The sequence below is a fragment of the Dasypus novemcinctus genome, chromosome 21 (genome assembly GCF_030445035.2).
Source record: "Dasypus novemcinctus isolate mDasNov1 chromosome 21, mDasNov1.1.hap2, whole genome shotgun sequence".
Taxonomy (NCBI): domain Eukaryota; kingdom Metazoa; phylum Chordata; class Mammalia; order Cingulata; family Dasypodidae; genus Dasypus; species Dasypus novemcinctus.
Window position 1 is genome coordinate 63,834,523 of NC_080693.1, and position 15,878 is coordinate 63,850,400.

Consider the following 15,878-nt stretch of genomic DNA (forward strand, 5'->3'; position numbering starts at 1 on the left):
CCCCAAGACATACTCACCTCCTGTTCAGTGAAGAGGATATCAGTGTAGCACAGCTGAAAAAAATTAACTGTTATTACCACCTGAATTCACACCCCTCTCCCACACACAAGCCTTCAATCACTCTCACTCACCACCTCCCCACTCAAGGGTTTCTGCCTCAAGAGAAGAGATTGAAGACAACAGCAATCCCCATAGCAATTCCAGACAATAAGACCAGTGCCCACCCAGTTGGACACTGCTCTGGATGTGGGTGGTGGGCGCAGATTGGTGGGGGAGTGGGTCACTGAAGCTTTCCACTAGCTGGAAAGCTAAATTAGATCAAACGCACTAAATTCTTTGAGTGGAAATGGGAATCACAGAGCAGCTTGCACAGAAGCCCCACATGTCAAAACATCACTCTGGTGGAGAATGAACATTTATTGCACTGAGACTTGTAGCCACACTTAGAATCAGGCAGAGGCATTTAAATTTACCATGAAAACAAGGTTCAATTGTATCATATTTATAGAGCAGGCTATTAATACCATGACAGGTAAGAATAGACTATAAAAGTCAGGATATATCAGAACAGAGGAGGAATCCCAAGAGCAGAACAGATCATCCAAAAATACTGCAGAAGTTAGTATTCTCTATGCTCCTGAGAAATGTGGAATTATTTTCTTAAAAGCTATTAAGAGAGATTACAATTATAAAGCAACACTTTGTAGACATCATTATTTATTAAGAGAGTGGGAAGGGTGAAGGAAGGGTAAGGAAAGAGACACCTCCATATATTTGAATCATTTCTCCTAAACCCTCAACAGCAGTTCTACTTACATCTTGGTCATAGCGTTTTCTGATTTCTGGATGAGTCTGCTCTATTAAACAATCTACAAAACATGTCTGAAAGGGAAGAGAAGGTTACACTCTGCCAACTACAAATGAAAATCTACTGTGCCCTCTCCCCTGCTCCCAATACACTACACAATTTAGGGATAAGGAGAGGAAGAGGAGAGCAAAGAGGATTATGGGACAGCAAAGGATTAACATTAAAGCCACAGGATTATTTTCAAATGAAAGATGAAATTTTTCTTGGACAGGCATCCCCCAGGAAATAAAAACTTAAAAATTTATAAAATCAGAGTAAGGCTCAATTTCCTCTCTTCTGTCCAAATGTAGACATAAGGCTCAGGTATGCAAATGGCTTAGGAAAGACTAGTCACTACTCAGGAAAAGCTAGATTTTCACATGGCAATTTCATAATAGGCATGGAGTCTCAGAGTTAAGATCCCCAGCCCTATAATCTCAAACCTCAACTCACTGACTCTGAGAGGTAAATAACAAGCAGGAACAAAGATGACTCCTGTTCCAAGTATCCACAAGCTCTCTCACCTTGCCATGGTGGAGATGGCCACAAAGGGTCACATTTCTGATGAGCTCTGAGTTGTCCATCAGATCTGCCAAGAAACTGAAAGAGAAAAGGGACTTTGGCCAAGTTTTGAAATGGTGAATAGTGCCCAAAACCCTAAAGGTGTTTTAGGTATTTAGGCCAGAAAAATTTTCAGACCAACTGGAGAACTGCTCAAAGGCAGATGTGGATTTTCACACTGAAACAGTTCTTGCTTTAGGAACATAACAGACTTACCCAGGAGATGATAAAATCTGAGCACAAAATGTACTGGGGGGAAACAGACGTGGCTCAACTGATAAAGCATCCATCTACCATATGGAGGGTCCAGGGTTCAATCCCCAGAGCCTCCTGACCAGTGTAGTAAGCTGTCCCACATGCAATGCTGCCATGCGCAAGGAGTGCCGTGCCATGCAGGGGTGCCCTGGCGTAGGGGTGCCCCACGCACAGGGTGTGTGCCCTGCAAGGAGAGCCGCCCTGCATGAAAAAAAAGCGCAGCCCGCCCAGGAGTGGTGCCGCACACACAGAGAACTGATGCAGCAAGACGATGCAATAACCAAAAAAAGAGACGCATATTCCCAGTGCCGCCTGATAATGCAAGCGGACACAGAAGAACACATAGCACATGGACAGAGAGCAGGGGGAAGGGAAGAGAAATAAAATAAATCTTAAAAAAAAAAAAAAAGAAGAAGAAATGTATTGGGGGTTCTGACAGTAAAATGAGATTTAAAAAGAAAGTGAGGGAAGTGGACTTGGCTCAATGGATAGAGCACCTGCCTACCACATGGGAGGTCCATGGTTCAAACCCAGGACCTCCTTGACCCGTGTGGAGCTGGCCCACGCACAGTGCTGATGCGCGCAAGGAATGCCGTGCCATAAAGGGGTGACCCCTGCATAGGAGAGCCCCATGTGCAAGGCGTGCGCCCCATAAGGAGAGCCACCTAGTGCAAAAGAAAAGTCCAGCCTGCCCGGGAGTGGTGCTGCACACACAGAGAGTTGATGCAGCAAGATGACACAACAAAAAGAGACACAGATTCCCAGGCTGCTGGCAAGAATAAAGTGGACACAGAAGAACACACAGCAAATGGACACAGATTAGGCAGAGGGGGTGGGGGGGTGGGGGGGAAAGGAAGGGGAGGGAGGGAGGAAGGAAGAAAAAAAAGAGAGGAAAACAAAACCAAAAACAAAACAGGGGGAGGGGGGTGGGGTATATGGGAATCCCCTATATTTTTGATGTGTTATTTATGTAATCTAAACTTTCCTTAAAATAAAATAAAATAAAATAAAATAAAATGAAAAAGACATAATTTTTAGAAGATAAACAAACATCGACATGAGTCCAGTCCCTTTTAAAATCTTCAGGCTAGGGAAGTGGACTTGGCCCAATGGATAGGGCATCCGCCTACCACATGGAAGGTCCACAGTTCAAACCCCGGGCCTCCTTGATTTGTGTGGAGCTGGTCGATGCGCAGTGCTGATGCGCACAAGGAGTGCCCTGCCATGCAGGGGTGTCCCCGCTAGGGTAGCCCCATGTGCAAGGAGTTCGCCCGTAAGGAGAGCCACTCAGCGCGAAAGAAAGTCCAGCCTGCCCAAGAATGGTGCCATACACACGGAGAGCTGACACAACAAGATGACACAACAAGAGGAAACATAGATTCCTGGTGCCGCTGATAAGGATAGAAGCGATCACAGAAAAAGACACAGCGAATGGACACAGAGAACAGACAACTGGGCGGGGGGGGCGGGGGGGGCGGGGGGGGGCGGGGGGGGGCGGGGGAGAGAAATAAAATGAAAAATAAATCTGAAATAAATAAATAAATCAAATCTAATCTTCAGGCTAGATGCTATACATTTACTTCATTGATGCCAAGAAAGCTAAAATCACTTGGGAGGTTCTCTTTTGAAACAGGGCTAGTTCACAAGGCATTCAAGAAAATCCCATTCTATTAACAATGTTGAGCAGAAAGGACATCCGTCTTGATCAAAACCAAGACTGTCTTACTTGTGGCAAGTAGCCTTCAGATGACTAGTTCTTTTAAAAATCAAGTCCTCTCATCTGAGGAGGAAGTCAGTAAAAAAAATTCCATTTATAACAGCAACTAAAATAATCAAATATTTAGGAATAAACTTAACCAATGATGTAAAGCACCTGTATTCAGAAAACAACTCATTGTTAAAAGAAATAAAAAAAGACAAATAATTGGAAGAATATTCCATGCTCACAGATTGGAAAACTAAATATCATTAAGATGTCAATTCTACCCAAATTGATATAAAGATTCAACAGAAACCCAACAAAAATTTTACCAGTATTTTAAAAAATAAATGGAAAACATAATTATCAAATTTATTTGGAAGGTTAAGGGGTCCCGAATAGCCAGAAACATCTTAAAAAGGAAAAGCAAGTTGGAAAACTCTCACTTCTGATCTTTAAATCATATCTGGGAAGCGGACTTGGCCCACTGGTTAGGGCGTCTGTATACCACATGGGAGGTCCGTGGTTTAAACCCTGGCCTCCTTGACCCATGTGGAGCTGGCCCATGCACAGTGCAGATGTGCACAAGGAGTGCTGTGCCATGCAGGGGTGTCCCCCGCATAGGGGAGCCCCACGCGCAAGGAGTACGCCCCATAAGGAGAGCTGCCCAGTGTGAAAGAAGCTTAGCCTGCCCAAGAATGGCGCCGCACACACGGAGGGCTGACGCAACAAAAAAGAAACACAGATTCCCGTGCCGCTGACAACAACAGAGGCGGATAAAGAAGAACACGCAGCAAATAGACACAGAGAACAGACAACTGGGGCGGGGCGGAAGGAGAGAAATAAATAAATAAATATTTAAAAAATAAAATAAATCATTTTATCTAGTTACAGTGGTAAAAATAGCATGGTACTGGCATACAGACAGACACATAGACCAAGGGAAACAAAATGATGGTTCAGAAACAGATCCTCACACCTATGGTCAAGTGATTTTTTTTATTCCCCCACCCCCCCTATGGCTTTTTGCATGTTGTCTGCTCTCTGTGTCCATTTGCTGCGTGCTCTTCTGTGTTTTTGCTTGTCTCCCTTTTTTCTGTTGCGTGACCTTGGGGAGTCGGCTCTCCACGGTGCTTGTGGGCCTATGGTGCTCCGCGGCGTGCGGGCGAGACTGCCTTCACAAGAAGGCCCCGGGACATGAACCTAGGGCCTCCCATATGGTAGACGGGAGCCCCACTGATTGAGCCACAACTGCTTCCCTGGTCAAGTGATTTTTGACAAGCCTGTCAAACTAACCCAGCTTGGGAAGAACAGCCCATTCAACAAATGGTGCTAGGAGAACTGGATATTGAGAGAGGACCCCTATCTCACACCTTATATAAAAATTAACTCAAAATGGATCAAAAACCTAAATATAAAAGCAAAAACCATAAAGCTGCTAGAAGAAAATATCTTTAAGACCTGGTGGTAGGTGGTAGATGCTTTTTTTTTTAAAGATTTATTTAATTTCTCTCCCCTTCCCCCACCCCCACCCCAGTTGTCTGTTCTCTGTGTCTATTTGCTGTGTGTTCTTCTTTGTCCGCTTCTGTTGTTGTCAGTGGCATGGGAATCGGTTTCTTTTTGTTGCATCATCTTGTGCCCGTTCTCTGCGTGTACAGTACCATTCCTGGGCAGGCTGAACTTTCTTTCGCACTGGGCGGCTCTCCTTACGGGGCACACTCCTTGTGCGTGGAGCTCCCCTATGCGGGGACACCCCTGCGTGGCACAGCACTCCTTTCGCGCATCAGCACTGCACGTGGGCCAGCTCCACATAGGTCAAGGAGGGCCAGGGTTTGAACCGCGGATCTCCCATGTGGTAGACAGATGCCCTAACCACTGGGCCAAGTCTGCTTCCCAGGGGTGGATTCTTAAAGGAGATAAAAGGAGGACTGAGATGGACTACTCATGTTTAACATATATAGAAGTTTTAACTAACTCTACTGTCAAAGTGTGGAAATGTATAGAGTTGACGATAACAGATTATAGTAAAAGCTGGTTCATAAATGGGAAGGTGGCGTGGCTGAAAAGGGCAGTCTAGGAATGTAAATGCCAATTGAATGAAAGCTAGAGAATGATCTAGGGACTGAATAACACAGTAAACCCAGAGGTAAATGAGAATTGTGGTTGATGGTACAGATGCAAGAGTGTTCTTTGTGAAGTAGAGCAGATGTACATCACTATTACTGGGTGGTGGGAATGTGAAGCATGGGAAAAAGACAACTGGAATAACTTATGGACTGTGGTTAACAGTAATAATGTAATATTCATGCATCCACACCAAAGATGTACTGTTCTAAAATAATGGGGAAATAAGGAAAAAGTGTGCCAAATGTACACTATGGACCTGGTAATAGTCCAATAATATTATAATCTATAACAATTGTTCCACCATGGTAGGGTGTGTCAATAGAGGGATACGGTATGGGAATTTTGTACATGTGCATGATTGTTCTGTAAGTTTACAACTTCTGTCATATAAATATATTTAACAAATAATAATAGAGTGGGTTGAGGGAAAAATACACCAAATGTAAGATAAGGACTATAGTTAGTAGTAAGATTTTGATGATATTCTTTCATAATTTGTAACAAATGTCTCATGATAATGTAAGGTGAGGTGGTGGGGTGATGTATGGGACCCCTGTATGATGTTATGCACATTTGCTTTGTAAGTTTACAATTTTTACTACACACTTACTATTTATGTATGGTCATGTATAAATAATATAAAAAATAATAATATAGGGTGGGTTGGTGGGAAAATAGGCCAAATGAAAGATACTTTGGTTAACAGTAGTATTTTGAGAATGTTCTTTAATGAGTAGTTAGAAATTTTTTACAATTGCAAGGTAATGGTGGTAGGGTGAGGTATGAAAGCCTTGTATAATGTTATATATGTTTCTAAGTTCACAACTATTACTATACATTTATTGTTTATGTGTGTTTATGTATGTGTGATATACTTCAATAAATTTTTTTTAAAAAAGAGGAAAAAAAAATCAAGTGCTCTCTCAAAGGTAATCTTTAAAAAAATCACCATTGAGAACACAAAGGAATATGAAGGAAGTCCTAAAGACATGTGAAGAGTGTTTCAGAAATAACTGAATGATGGCAGATGAGCTAACCATTTAGGAAGGGACCCCATTTTTTCGGATATACAAGATGTGAACAATTTTAGAAGTTTCATTATCTAATAAGTCATAAGCACTTCAACAGATGAGAGCTTTACAACTACATTTCATCAGTGAAAATGTTTTCCCAGTTTGCAGTATAAAGAGCCTAAGTGATTCGAAATAAAGAATTCATGTTCCTCAAACTCTTAGTATCACCAGGTCGAAAGAGGTTCTGTTAGCCCCAAAACTGATAATTACAATCTCCAGTTTGTTATTAAAGGCTGGCTTCTAATACCAATCTAAAGGTTTGGAAGAAAAGAAAATGGCTAAGATCTGTATGAGAACCAAGAGAAAAGTTAAGATTGGGCCTAAATATCCCAAAGGCCATATAAGCTGAAAGAAAATTTGGTAACTTGTAGGGAGATATTTTTGTTTTCACAATCTACTGGCTACATCAGTCACAAACTACTTCCTACCTTTACAAAAAGAGAAATCCAGACTATTCCTGCACAGAGACTGAGAGACCTTAAAACTTACTCCATTTCATATACTGTGACAGGTAACGTCTGCTCCATCAGAGTGAATTTCTTGGTTTTCACTGGTTTAATAATGGGTTCTAGAAAAGGAAAAAAAAAAGTGGTTGATGAGCAAGTAGGTATAAAACAAAAATAAATAGCCTATTCCACTAGATGGGGGTTTTAGAAATGTATGACATATGATAACTTATTTTATTCTCATGGATCTCTCACATGCTGAGCAAGTTCTGAGAATGAAGTTTGACATGAGACAGTGGACAATAAAGAATCTTGAACTGTGGACTGAGGAGTCTGGACTTTATTTTGTGGGCAGGTGGAAGGAAGGAGTAGACTATGGATACATGCTGAGGTCCATGTCAGTTCAAAATCTCAGCTTGCATTTATAAAATGCATACTCAATGAAGAGTATGAAAGAGGTGGAATACCAAAATCAGCATTGTGAGGATTGGTTAAAGAGGCTGGGATTATTTGGCCAAGCACATTAGGCCACAGGGAGAACTTAATAAGGTTGTCCTGCACATAAAGGGGATATTGAAGAAATAACTCTTATTTATTTAATAACAAATTAGAAGTTTTACTGACTATTAAAATGAGGTAAATTGTTTCTTAATCCAGAAATATTACCTGAACATAGTAAAGAAAAACTAATGAATATTTACTGAACTTTCAGGATGGCTGATAGTCACAAAGTGAAGTTTATGTTTTGATTTCACCTATGACAACCCCGGTGCCTTCTGACGTACCTGTGAGAGGCTGGGTGTCTTCCTCCTGAACTATGGTCTCCACCTCAGGACCATACACTTCCTCAGCTGTTGGGTAGTATTTCTTGTCCTCATGCAGCACCACCTCCATGCCAGGGTGATCGTCATCGTGATCTCCTATGTCATCATCATCATCATCGTCATCCATCTGAAACCAAGGGAGGGAAGGAGGCTGAAAGAGGCATACACTTTTCCTGCTCCGTGACTACCAAACACGGTTATGTTAAGAGCACTGATTTCACTTGCCCGACAGTGCTACTGGCATCTAGTGGGTAAAGGCCAGGGATGCTGCTAAACATCCTACAACCCCCCCACAACAAAGAATTATCTGGCTCCAAATGTCAATAGTGTGGAGTCTGAGAAACTTTGCTCCAGGGGTTTTAACCAGAGAAGTCAAATAATCTGACTTTTGTTTTAAAGGAATCACTCTGGTTCCCATGCTAAGAATATACTGCAGGGGGGGCAAAGAAAGAAAGAGGGAGATTAGTTAGGATGCTTCTGCAACCTGGAGGAGAAACCATTCCCCCTTGACATACCAACTCTGGGCCCCTGTTCACTGCATCCCTTCTCTCTGAAATGTCCTTTCTTCTTTCTTGTCTCTACTGTAAAACTCCTATGTCTCTCTTTACTATCACATATATCAATATTATTATTTTTAAAATCTAGGCATTCCATGTGAAGTAGGAAGCTAGTGGAAGCCTCATGCTGCTATAAGGAGCCTAGACTGGTGCAGCCATTCTGAAAAGCAATCTGGGTAGTACTAAGTCAAACTAAATATATGCAAATTAAGCATATATATGCGCCTATGATCAGCAATTCTTCTTCTGGGAATATAATTCAAAGAAATTTTCACATGGTGAAATTTAGAGATCATTCACTGCAGTATTATTCTTGGTGAGGGAAGGCTGGTGGTAGGTAGTCTGCATAACCATCGCTAAGAGAGAGATGTACGCCAGGGTGAAATGGGCAGCAGTTAGATGCCACAGATGAGACAAATACACAGCCTCAGGGATGGATCCTAAAACCTTAATGCTAAGCAGAAGAAGAGACAAAGGCAGAAAATACACCACCACTTACTTAAGTTAAAAATACATTAAAAAAATTTTTTTTAACTCATTTAGCATTAGCACATGGTTGTCCTACCCCCCAAAATTAAAGAAAATAAAAAACATGCATACATGGCAATTAGACAAATTTTGCAAGTCACACAAACAAGAAGAAACATATACATCATTAAAATGATTACTATTGGCGGCGGACTTGGCCCAGTAGTTAGGGTGTCCATCTACCACATGGGAGGTTTGCGGTTCAAACCCCGGGCCTCCTTGACCCGTGTGCAGTTGGTCCACGCGCAGTGCTGATGCGCGCAAGGAGTGCCGTGCCATGCAGCGGTGTCCCCCACGTAGGGAAGTCCCATGCACAAGGAGTGCGCCCCATAAGGAGAACCGCCCAGGGCGAAACAAACTGCAGCCTGCCTAAGAATGGCGCCGCCCACACGAAGAGCTGACACAAGATGAGGCAACCAAAAGAAACACAGATTCACGTGCTGCTGACAACAACAGAAGTGGACAAAGATGATGCAGCAAATAGACACAGAGAACAGACAACCGGGGTGGGGGGGGGGGGGAAGGGGAGAGAAATAAATTAAAAAATAAATAAATCTTTAAAAAAAAAAAGATTACTATTATGGTGGCAGGTATGGGAATGAGATAAAAGAATAAATTAATTAAATGAGAGGAACCTTGCACAACCAATACTGAGGAGTATAAACCAAGGAGTATGATTAACTCAACCACCATATCTGAGGTAAAAACAAATATTCACTCACCACCTACCCATCCTTTGTGTCAACCTAATGTATTGCTCCCACTGATGCCTTTCCTGGCCATCCCAGCCAGGAATGATCCCTCATACATACTATTACTATGGTACTAAGTTAATATCACTTAAATGGCACTTGTCCTTCCCAGCTTCATATTGTAAATATCTGCTTACTTCTCCATCTCCCCTGGTAAAAAGTAGGTTCCTTGATGGCAGGATCTGTGCCTTGACTCTCTTGTATCATAATTCCTTGGCACCTACTTAGTCCTTTACTTACTCAGCGGATGGATTCCTGGGCTTTATTTAGCTTGGTATCCAAATTTGTTAGGATCACTTTGAATTTAGATTCCATTATCCAATATATTAGCTTTACAACATATGCAATTTTATGAACAACACTTCTCTATCTTCGCACAAACCATCAACAAAAAGGTTGAAAAGGACAAGACCAAGCCCAGATGCCTGGGTATGTCATGAGAGCTCTGGCGGACACCTATTAATCAAAACTCTTTGAGTCCCATTGTTCAATAAGATGTGAGCTCCTAATTGTACAATAATCCAGTCCACGTTCCTTCCAAAAGAACATCACGAATTACAATGATTACCTTGGGAGGGGGAGTACAATGGAATAACCAAGACTTTTCTATCTGTGTTGTCTAAATGAGAATGCATTCATGAATTACTTGTGCAGTCAAAAATATCTTTGTAAAATAACAGTTTTTAAAAGTAAAAAACTAGATTATAAAAGACATCAGGAAAATATTCTCCAAATGCTTTGGCCAAATTAAGATACAATATTGTATTAGTCAGCCAAAGGGGTGCTGATACAAAATACCAGAAATCTGCTGGGCGTTATAAAGGGTATTTATTTGGGGTATAAAGGCCATAAAGCGTTTAAGTTACTTCCTTCACCAAAGTCTATTTGGAACAAGATGGCTGCCGATGTCTGCAAGGGTTCAGGCTTCCTGGGTTCCTACATTCCTGGGGTTTGCTCTTCTCTGGGTTCAAGGTTTCTTCCTTCCTGGGGTTGGCTTCTCTTTCCTCTGTGAGCTTACTTCCTGGAGCTCCAGCTTAAGTCTTCAGCATCAAACTCCAACATCAAAGTTTCAACATCAGAAACCCTCAACTCTGCTCTTTGCCATGCCTTTTATCTGTGAGTCCCCACCCACCAAGCAAATATTTCTTTTTGGAATTCATCAATTATATCAAACTGCTACAAATATGTTCACATTATATCCCTGTTCTATAGCTCAATCTAATAATCCTATCAAGAGAAATTTATTTTTTAAAAACCCATACTAAATTCCTAAGTGTTCAACAGTTATCTGTTTTAAAAATCCTTCAATAGTTTGATCACAGATTATATCATGTTTACTAGTCTGTAGTCTTGAAAAAGCAGCACCTTATCTCCATTTTTCAAAACGGGGACAAGAGTTATCTCATTAACTTTCTGGCCCCACGACCACTCCAGTTTCTTAAAGATTACCATCCTTGCTAGCAATTCACCTGAAAGGTCTCCCATTCCTCCCTCCCAAAATGATATAAATCATATGGGCCTGCAGGCCTGCATGCACCTATAACAGCAGGACGCTTCTTTTTTTATCTCTCCCCTTTCCACCCATCCCCCGGTGTTGCTGCTCTTTGGGTCAATTCCCTGTGTGTTCTTCTGTATCTGCTTGCATTCTTGTCATGCAGGACTGGGAAAATGTGTTGCTTTTTTGTTGTGTCATCTTGCTGCGTCAGCTTTCCATGTGTGCGGCACTACTCTTGAGTGGGCTGTATTTTTTTCGCGCAGGGCAGCTCTCCTTGTGGGACGCACTCCTTGCATGTGGGGCTCCCCTAAGCGGAGGACACCGCCGCATGGCACAGAACTACTTGCACGCAGCAGCACTGCGTGTGGGCCAGCTCATCACACGGGTCAGGAGGCCCTGGGTTTGAACCCTGGACCCTCCGTATGGTAGGCGGACGCTCTATCAGTTGAGCCACAACTGCTTCCCAATGCTTCTTTTAACCTCACATTGCTTCAATTTTCTTTTTCCACATTAATCTTTTCCTTTTTTTTTTTAAAGATTAAAAAAATTTTTTTATTCCCCCCCAACTCCCCCCCACAGCTTGTTTGCTGTCTGCTTTCTATCCATTCACTGTGTGTTCTTCTGTGTCTGTTTGTCTTCCTTTGTTGCGTCACCTTGCTGAGCCAGCTCTGCGTGGGAGGATGCCAGCTTGCCTTCACAAGGAGGCCCTGGGATGCAAACCCTGGGCCTCCCATATGGTAGACAGGAGCCCAATCAATTGAGCCAAAGCCACTTCCCTAATCTTTTCCTTTTGAAGGATATTTTCCCTGATAGAGAAGACACACAACAGCCAGGACATTTTTTTTTTTAAGGTACTGAGGCTGGGGACTGAAACTGGGACCTCATAAGTGAGAAGTGAGCGCTCAACCATTGAGCCACATTGGCTACCCTGAGTTGGTTTTTTCATTTGTTTGTTGTTTTTGGTTTTTTTTTTTTGCTTTTAGGAGGCACCAGGAACTGAACCTGGGACCTCCCATGTGGGAAGTAGGCACTCAACAGCTTAAGACACATCTGCTCCCAACAGCCAGTATTTTATTTGCTTTCCTGCTATCCCCTACTAAGATCACACCTCCATCACTATCTAGTCTTTGTCTTGTTCTGAACACCACTAAAACATAAATGCCACCTTCGGTACCTTCTTTAAACCTCAGACTATAACGGAATTCATCCTCCATAGCCCTCCTATTGGAGAGTCACAGAAATTTTTTTTAAAGACTTATTTTATTTATTACCCACCCCCTCACTGTTTTGCACTCAATGTCTGCTCTCTGTGTCCATTCGCTGTCTGTTCTCTGTATCCATTCGCTGCGTGCTCTCTTGCTGTGTCTGCTCATTTTTCTCTTTAGGAGCACCAGGAACCATACCTGGTACCTCCCATGTGGGAGAGGGGCGGTCAATCACTTAAGCCACATCTGCTTCCCCACAGGAATCTTTTATCGGACGTTGGATATGTCCCTTCCCTTTCTAGTTTTTTTTTTTTTTTGAGGTACTTGGGATTAAACCCAGGACCTAGTATGTGGGACGCTAGCACTCAACCACTGAGCCACATCAGCTTCCCTGCATTGGTTTATTTCATTTGTTTTGCTTGTTGTTTCTTTTTTTCTAGAGGAACCAGGAACAAAACCTGGCACCTCCCAAGTGGAAGGCAGGTGTTCAACTGCTTGAGCCACATCTGCTTCCCCTTCTATTCCTTTTTATGCATTTTTTAAAAAAGATTTATTTATTTAATTTCCCCCCCTCCCCCAGTTGTCTGTTCTCTGTGTCTATTTGCTGCGTCTTGTTTCTTTGTCCGCTTCTGTTGTCGTCAGTGGCACGGGAAGTGTGGGCGGCGCCATTCCTGGGCAGGCTGCACTCTCTTTCGCACTGGGCGGCTCTCCTTACAGGCACACTCCTTGAGCGTGGGGCTCCCCTACGCGGGGGACAGCCCTGCGTGTTTATGCATGTTTTTAAATCTGAGCTTAGGAGAGAGCGATCAGTTCAGTTGCACTTGGAAAAGTTGACTTGTTTTTCTAAGTTAGAATTACTTAAGACTGTCAAAAGGCACTTCAGGCAAATGGCAGAAGAGCTACTACCAGGTAAACCAGTGCTCAGAGCCCAGCACCACTTCATCAGTGAAACTATCTTATATTCCCTTCTGGAACTTCAGTAGCTAAACTTTCTTGGGGGTTGTCATAAGACCTTATAACATGTCATGTTATAAATGTCATTTACAAAAAAAGCAATGTTAGAGATGTACACAGGGCATTATGGAAACACAGAGGATTCAGTATTTTACTGTCTTTTAATAAAAGAAATTGAAAAAGCAAAATATTTGTTACCTCATCAAGATCTTTGGTCTCTCTGCCCAATTCATCATCATCTTCATCAGAATCAAGCTCTGGTCCAATGTAATTCCCAAACTCATCGTACAAGTCTGTATCCATGATACTAAAATTCAAGCAGAAGAGAGGTAGATTCTGGCAAGGTAAGAAGAGTCTCTGTGACATGGCCCCACCCAATCCACCTTTCTAGTCTTATAGCTGACCATGTCCCTTCCCATGCCTTCTCTCCAGTTCCATTAATGTACTGATTGTTCCCCCCAAAGCTCTGGTCTTTTTCTTCCTCTCTACTCTACTCATTATTTCTGTTTATGTGCCCTTCCCCTACTTCTTTAATACAAAAGAAAATTTTTATTTAAAAATAATTTAGAACAAATTTGTTGAAAGAATAATACAAATAACTTTTTCCTAAATTATTTGAGAATAGTCATCAGAATAATGCTTCATCACCCCCCTAAAACTCTAGTGCCAAATTCAGCAAACACAGAGTGGTAAAGTTGGTTTTGTTTGGTCCACAGCTAAGAATGCTTTGTACATAAAAAAAAAAAAAACAGGAAAGCAGACTTAGCCCAGTGGTTAGGGCGTCTGTCCACCACATGGGAGGTCCATGGTTCAAACCCTGGGCCTCCTTGACCCATGTGGAGCTGGCCCATGCACAGTGCTGATGCATGCAAGGAGTGCCCTGCTACGCAGGGGTGCCCCCCACTTAGGGGAGCCCCACGCGCAAGGTAAGGAGAGCCGCCCAGCGCGAAACAAAGTGCAGCCTGCCCAGGAATGGCGCTGTACACACGGAGAGCTGACGCAGCAAGATGATGCAACAAAAAGAAATGCAGATTCCCATGCTACTGACAACAACAGAAGTGGACAAAAAGAAGAACACGCAGCAAATGGACACAACGAACAGACAACTGGGGCAGGGGCGGGGGTGAGGGGGGAAGAGGAGAGAAATAAAAATTTTTAAAAAACTAAGTTTATTGAGGTAACATATGCAACATAAAATTCCCCATTTTAACCACTTTCAAGTATACTATTCAGTTTATGAATTTCAGACAGGAACATAATAGAAGTAATGCCGTATTCTCTTCAGTGCACCCTTCCAAGTGGTACCAAATTTCAAATAGTCCCATTAGAAGTGATGCTAACTTGGATTAATTACATTCACAGTGTTGTGCTACCTTCAACTCCATCTGTTATCAAAACTTTTCTATCGCCCCAAACACAAAATATTAATCCCCATTTCCCACCCCCATATCTGGTAGCTTGTAATCTAATTTGTGTCTATAAATACACTTAGTCTAGTTATTTCATTTAAGTGAGATCATACAATATTTGTCCTTTTGTGTCTGCTTATTTCACTCAACATAATTGATGTCTTTAAGGTTCCACTGTATGGCTTTACCACATTTGGCTTATTCATTCATCCATTGGTGGCTTTCACTTTTTTAAAAGGTTGACAAAATCAAAAGAATAATAGTACTTAGTGGTACATGAAAATCAAAGATAGGAAATTCAAATGTTAATATCTAAAAATAAAGTCCTATTAACACAGCCACACATTCATATTGTCTATAGCTGCTTTTACACTAAAACAGACTTGAGTAGCTGCAACTGTATGGCAGCCACATGGCAGTCTGTATGCAGACTATATGGCCCACAAAACCTAAAATATTTACTCTCTGGTCCTTAACCAAAAAGTTTGCCAGCCCCTGCTTAAGTGTGTGACTCCCACAAACAAGGACATTCTCTTGCATAACCACACTACAACCATCAAAATTTTTAAAAATTATATTTGTACATTACTACCACTAATCCACAGGCCCCCATTCAAGTTTGACAAATTATTCCAACAATGCAATGTGATCCAGGATCACATACTGAACTTAGGTGTCAAGTCTTTAGTCTATCTGGAACAGTTCCTTAGTCTTTCCTTGACTTTCGTGACCTTGACACTTATAAAGACTACTGGCCAGTGATTTTGTAGAATGTCCCTTAATTGGGTTGGTCAATGTTTCCTCATGACTATATTCAATTTATGAATTTTTGGCAGGAACATCACAGAAGTAATGCCATGTTCTCTTCAGTGCATCCAATCAAATGGAAGCGATGGGCTGACTTCAGATAGTCCCGCTGAGGTGATGTTAACTTGATTAAGGTGGTGTCTGCCAGGTTTTTCCATTGCAAAGCTACTAGTTTTCCCTGTGTGATTAGCAAGTATTTTGTGGCTTTTTTCCACTTCAATTACTAAAATTCTATTCAAAGCAATAGTTCAAATGCCCTTCTCACAGTAAGTCAATTTCTTACTCTCTTATGTTGCTACAGCACATTGCACTTTAGTCAGCATTTATTAATTTTGCCTT

General features: G+C 41.9%; 1 protein-coding gene across 2 annotated transcripts in view; it reads right to left on the reverse strand.

The window, feature by feature from the left end:
* The window catches only part of EFTUD2 (elongation factor Tu GTP binding domain containing 2), a 47,010-nt gene that overhangs the window by 28,978 nt on the left and 2,154 nt on the right, over positions 1–15,878 (reverse strand). Inside the window, exons 2-7 of one of the 2 annotated variants that reach the window (XM_004458707.5) lie at positions 13,522–13,630; positions 7,794–7,959; positions 7,052–7,130; positions 1,372–1,447; positions 817–882; positions 18–53 (exon numbers count right to left, since the gene is read on the reverse strand). In XM_004458707.5, coding sequence (XP_004458764.2) covers positions 18–53; positions 817–882; positions 1,372–1,447; positions 7,052–7,130; positions 7,794–7,959; positions 13,522–13,626 — 528 coding nt within the window. In that variant the 5' untranslated portion in view covers positions 13,627–13,630. The remainder of the gene's footprint in view (positions 1–17; positions 54–816; positions 883–1,371; positions 1,448–7,051; positions 7,131–7,793; positions 7,960–13,521; positions 13,631–15,878) is intronic. The other variant, XM_071210706.1, reaches the window with a different exon arrangement.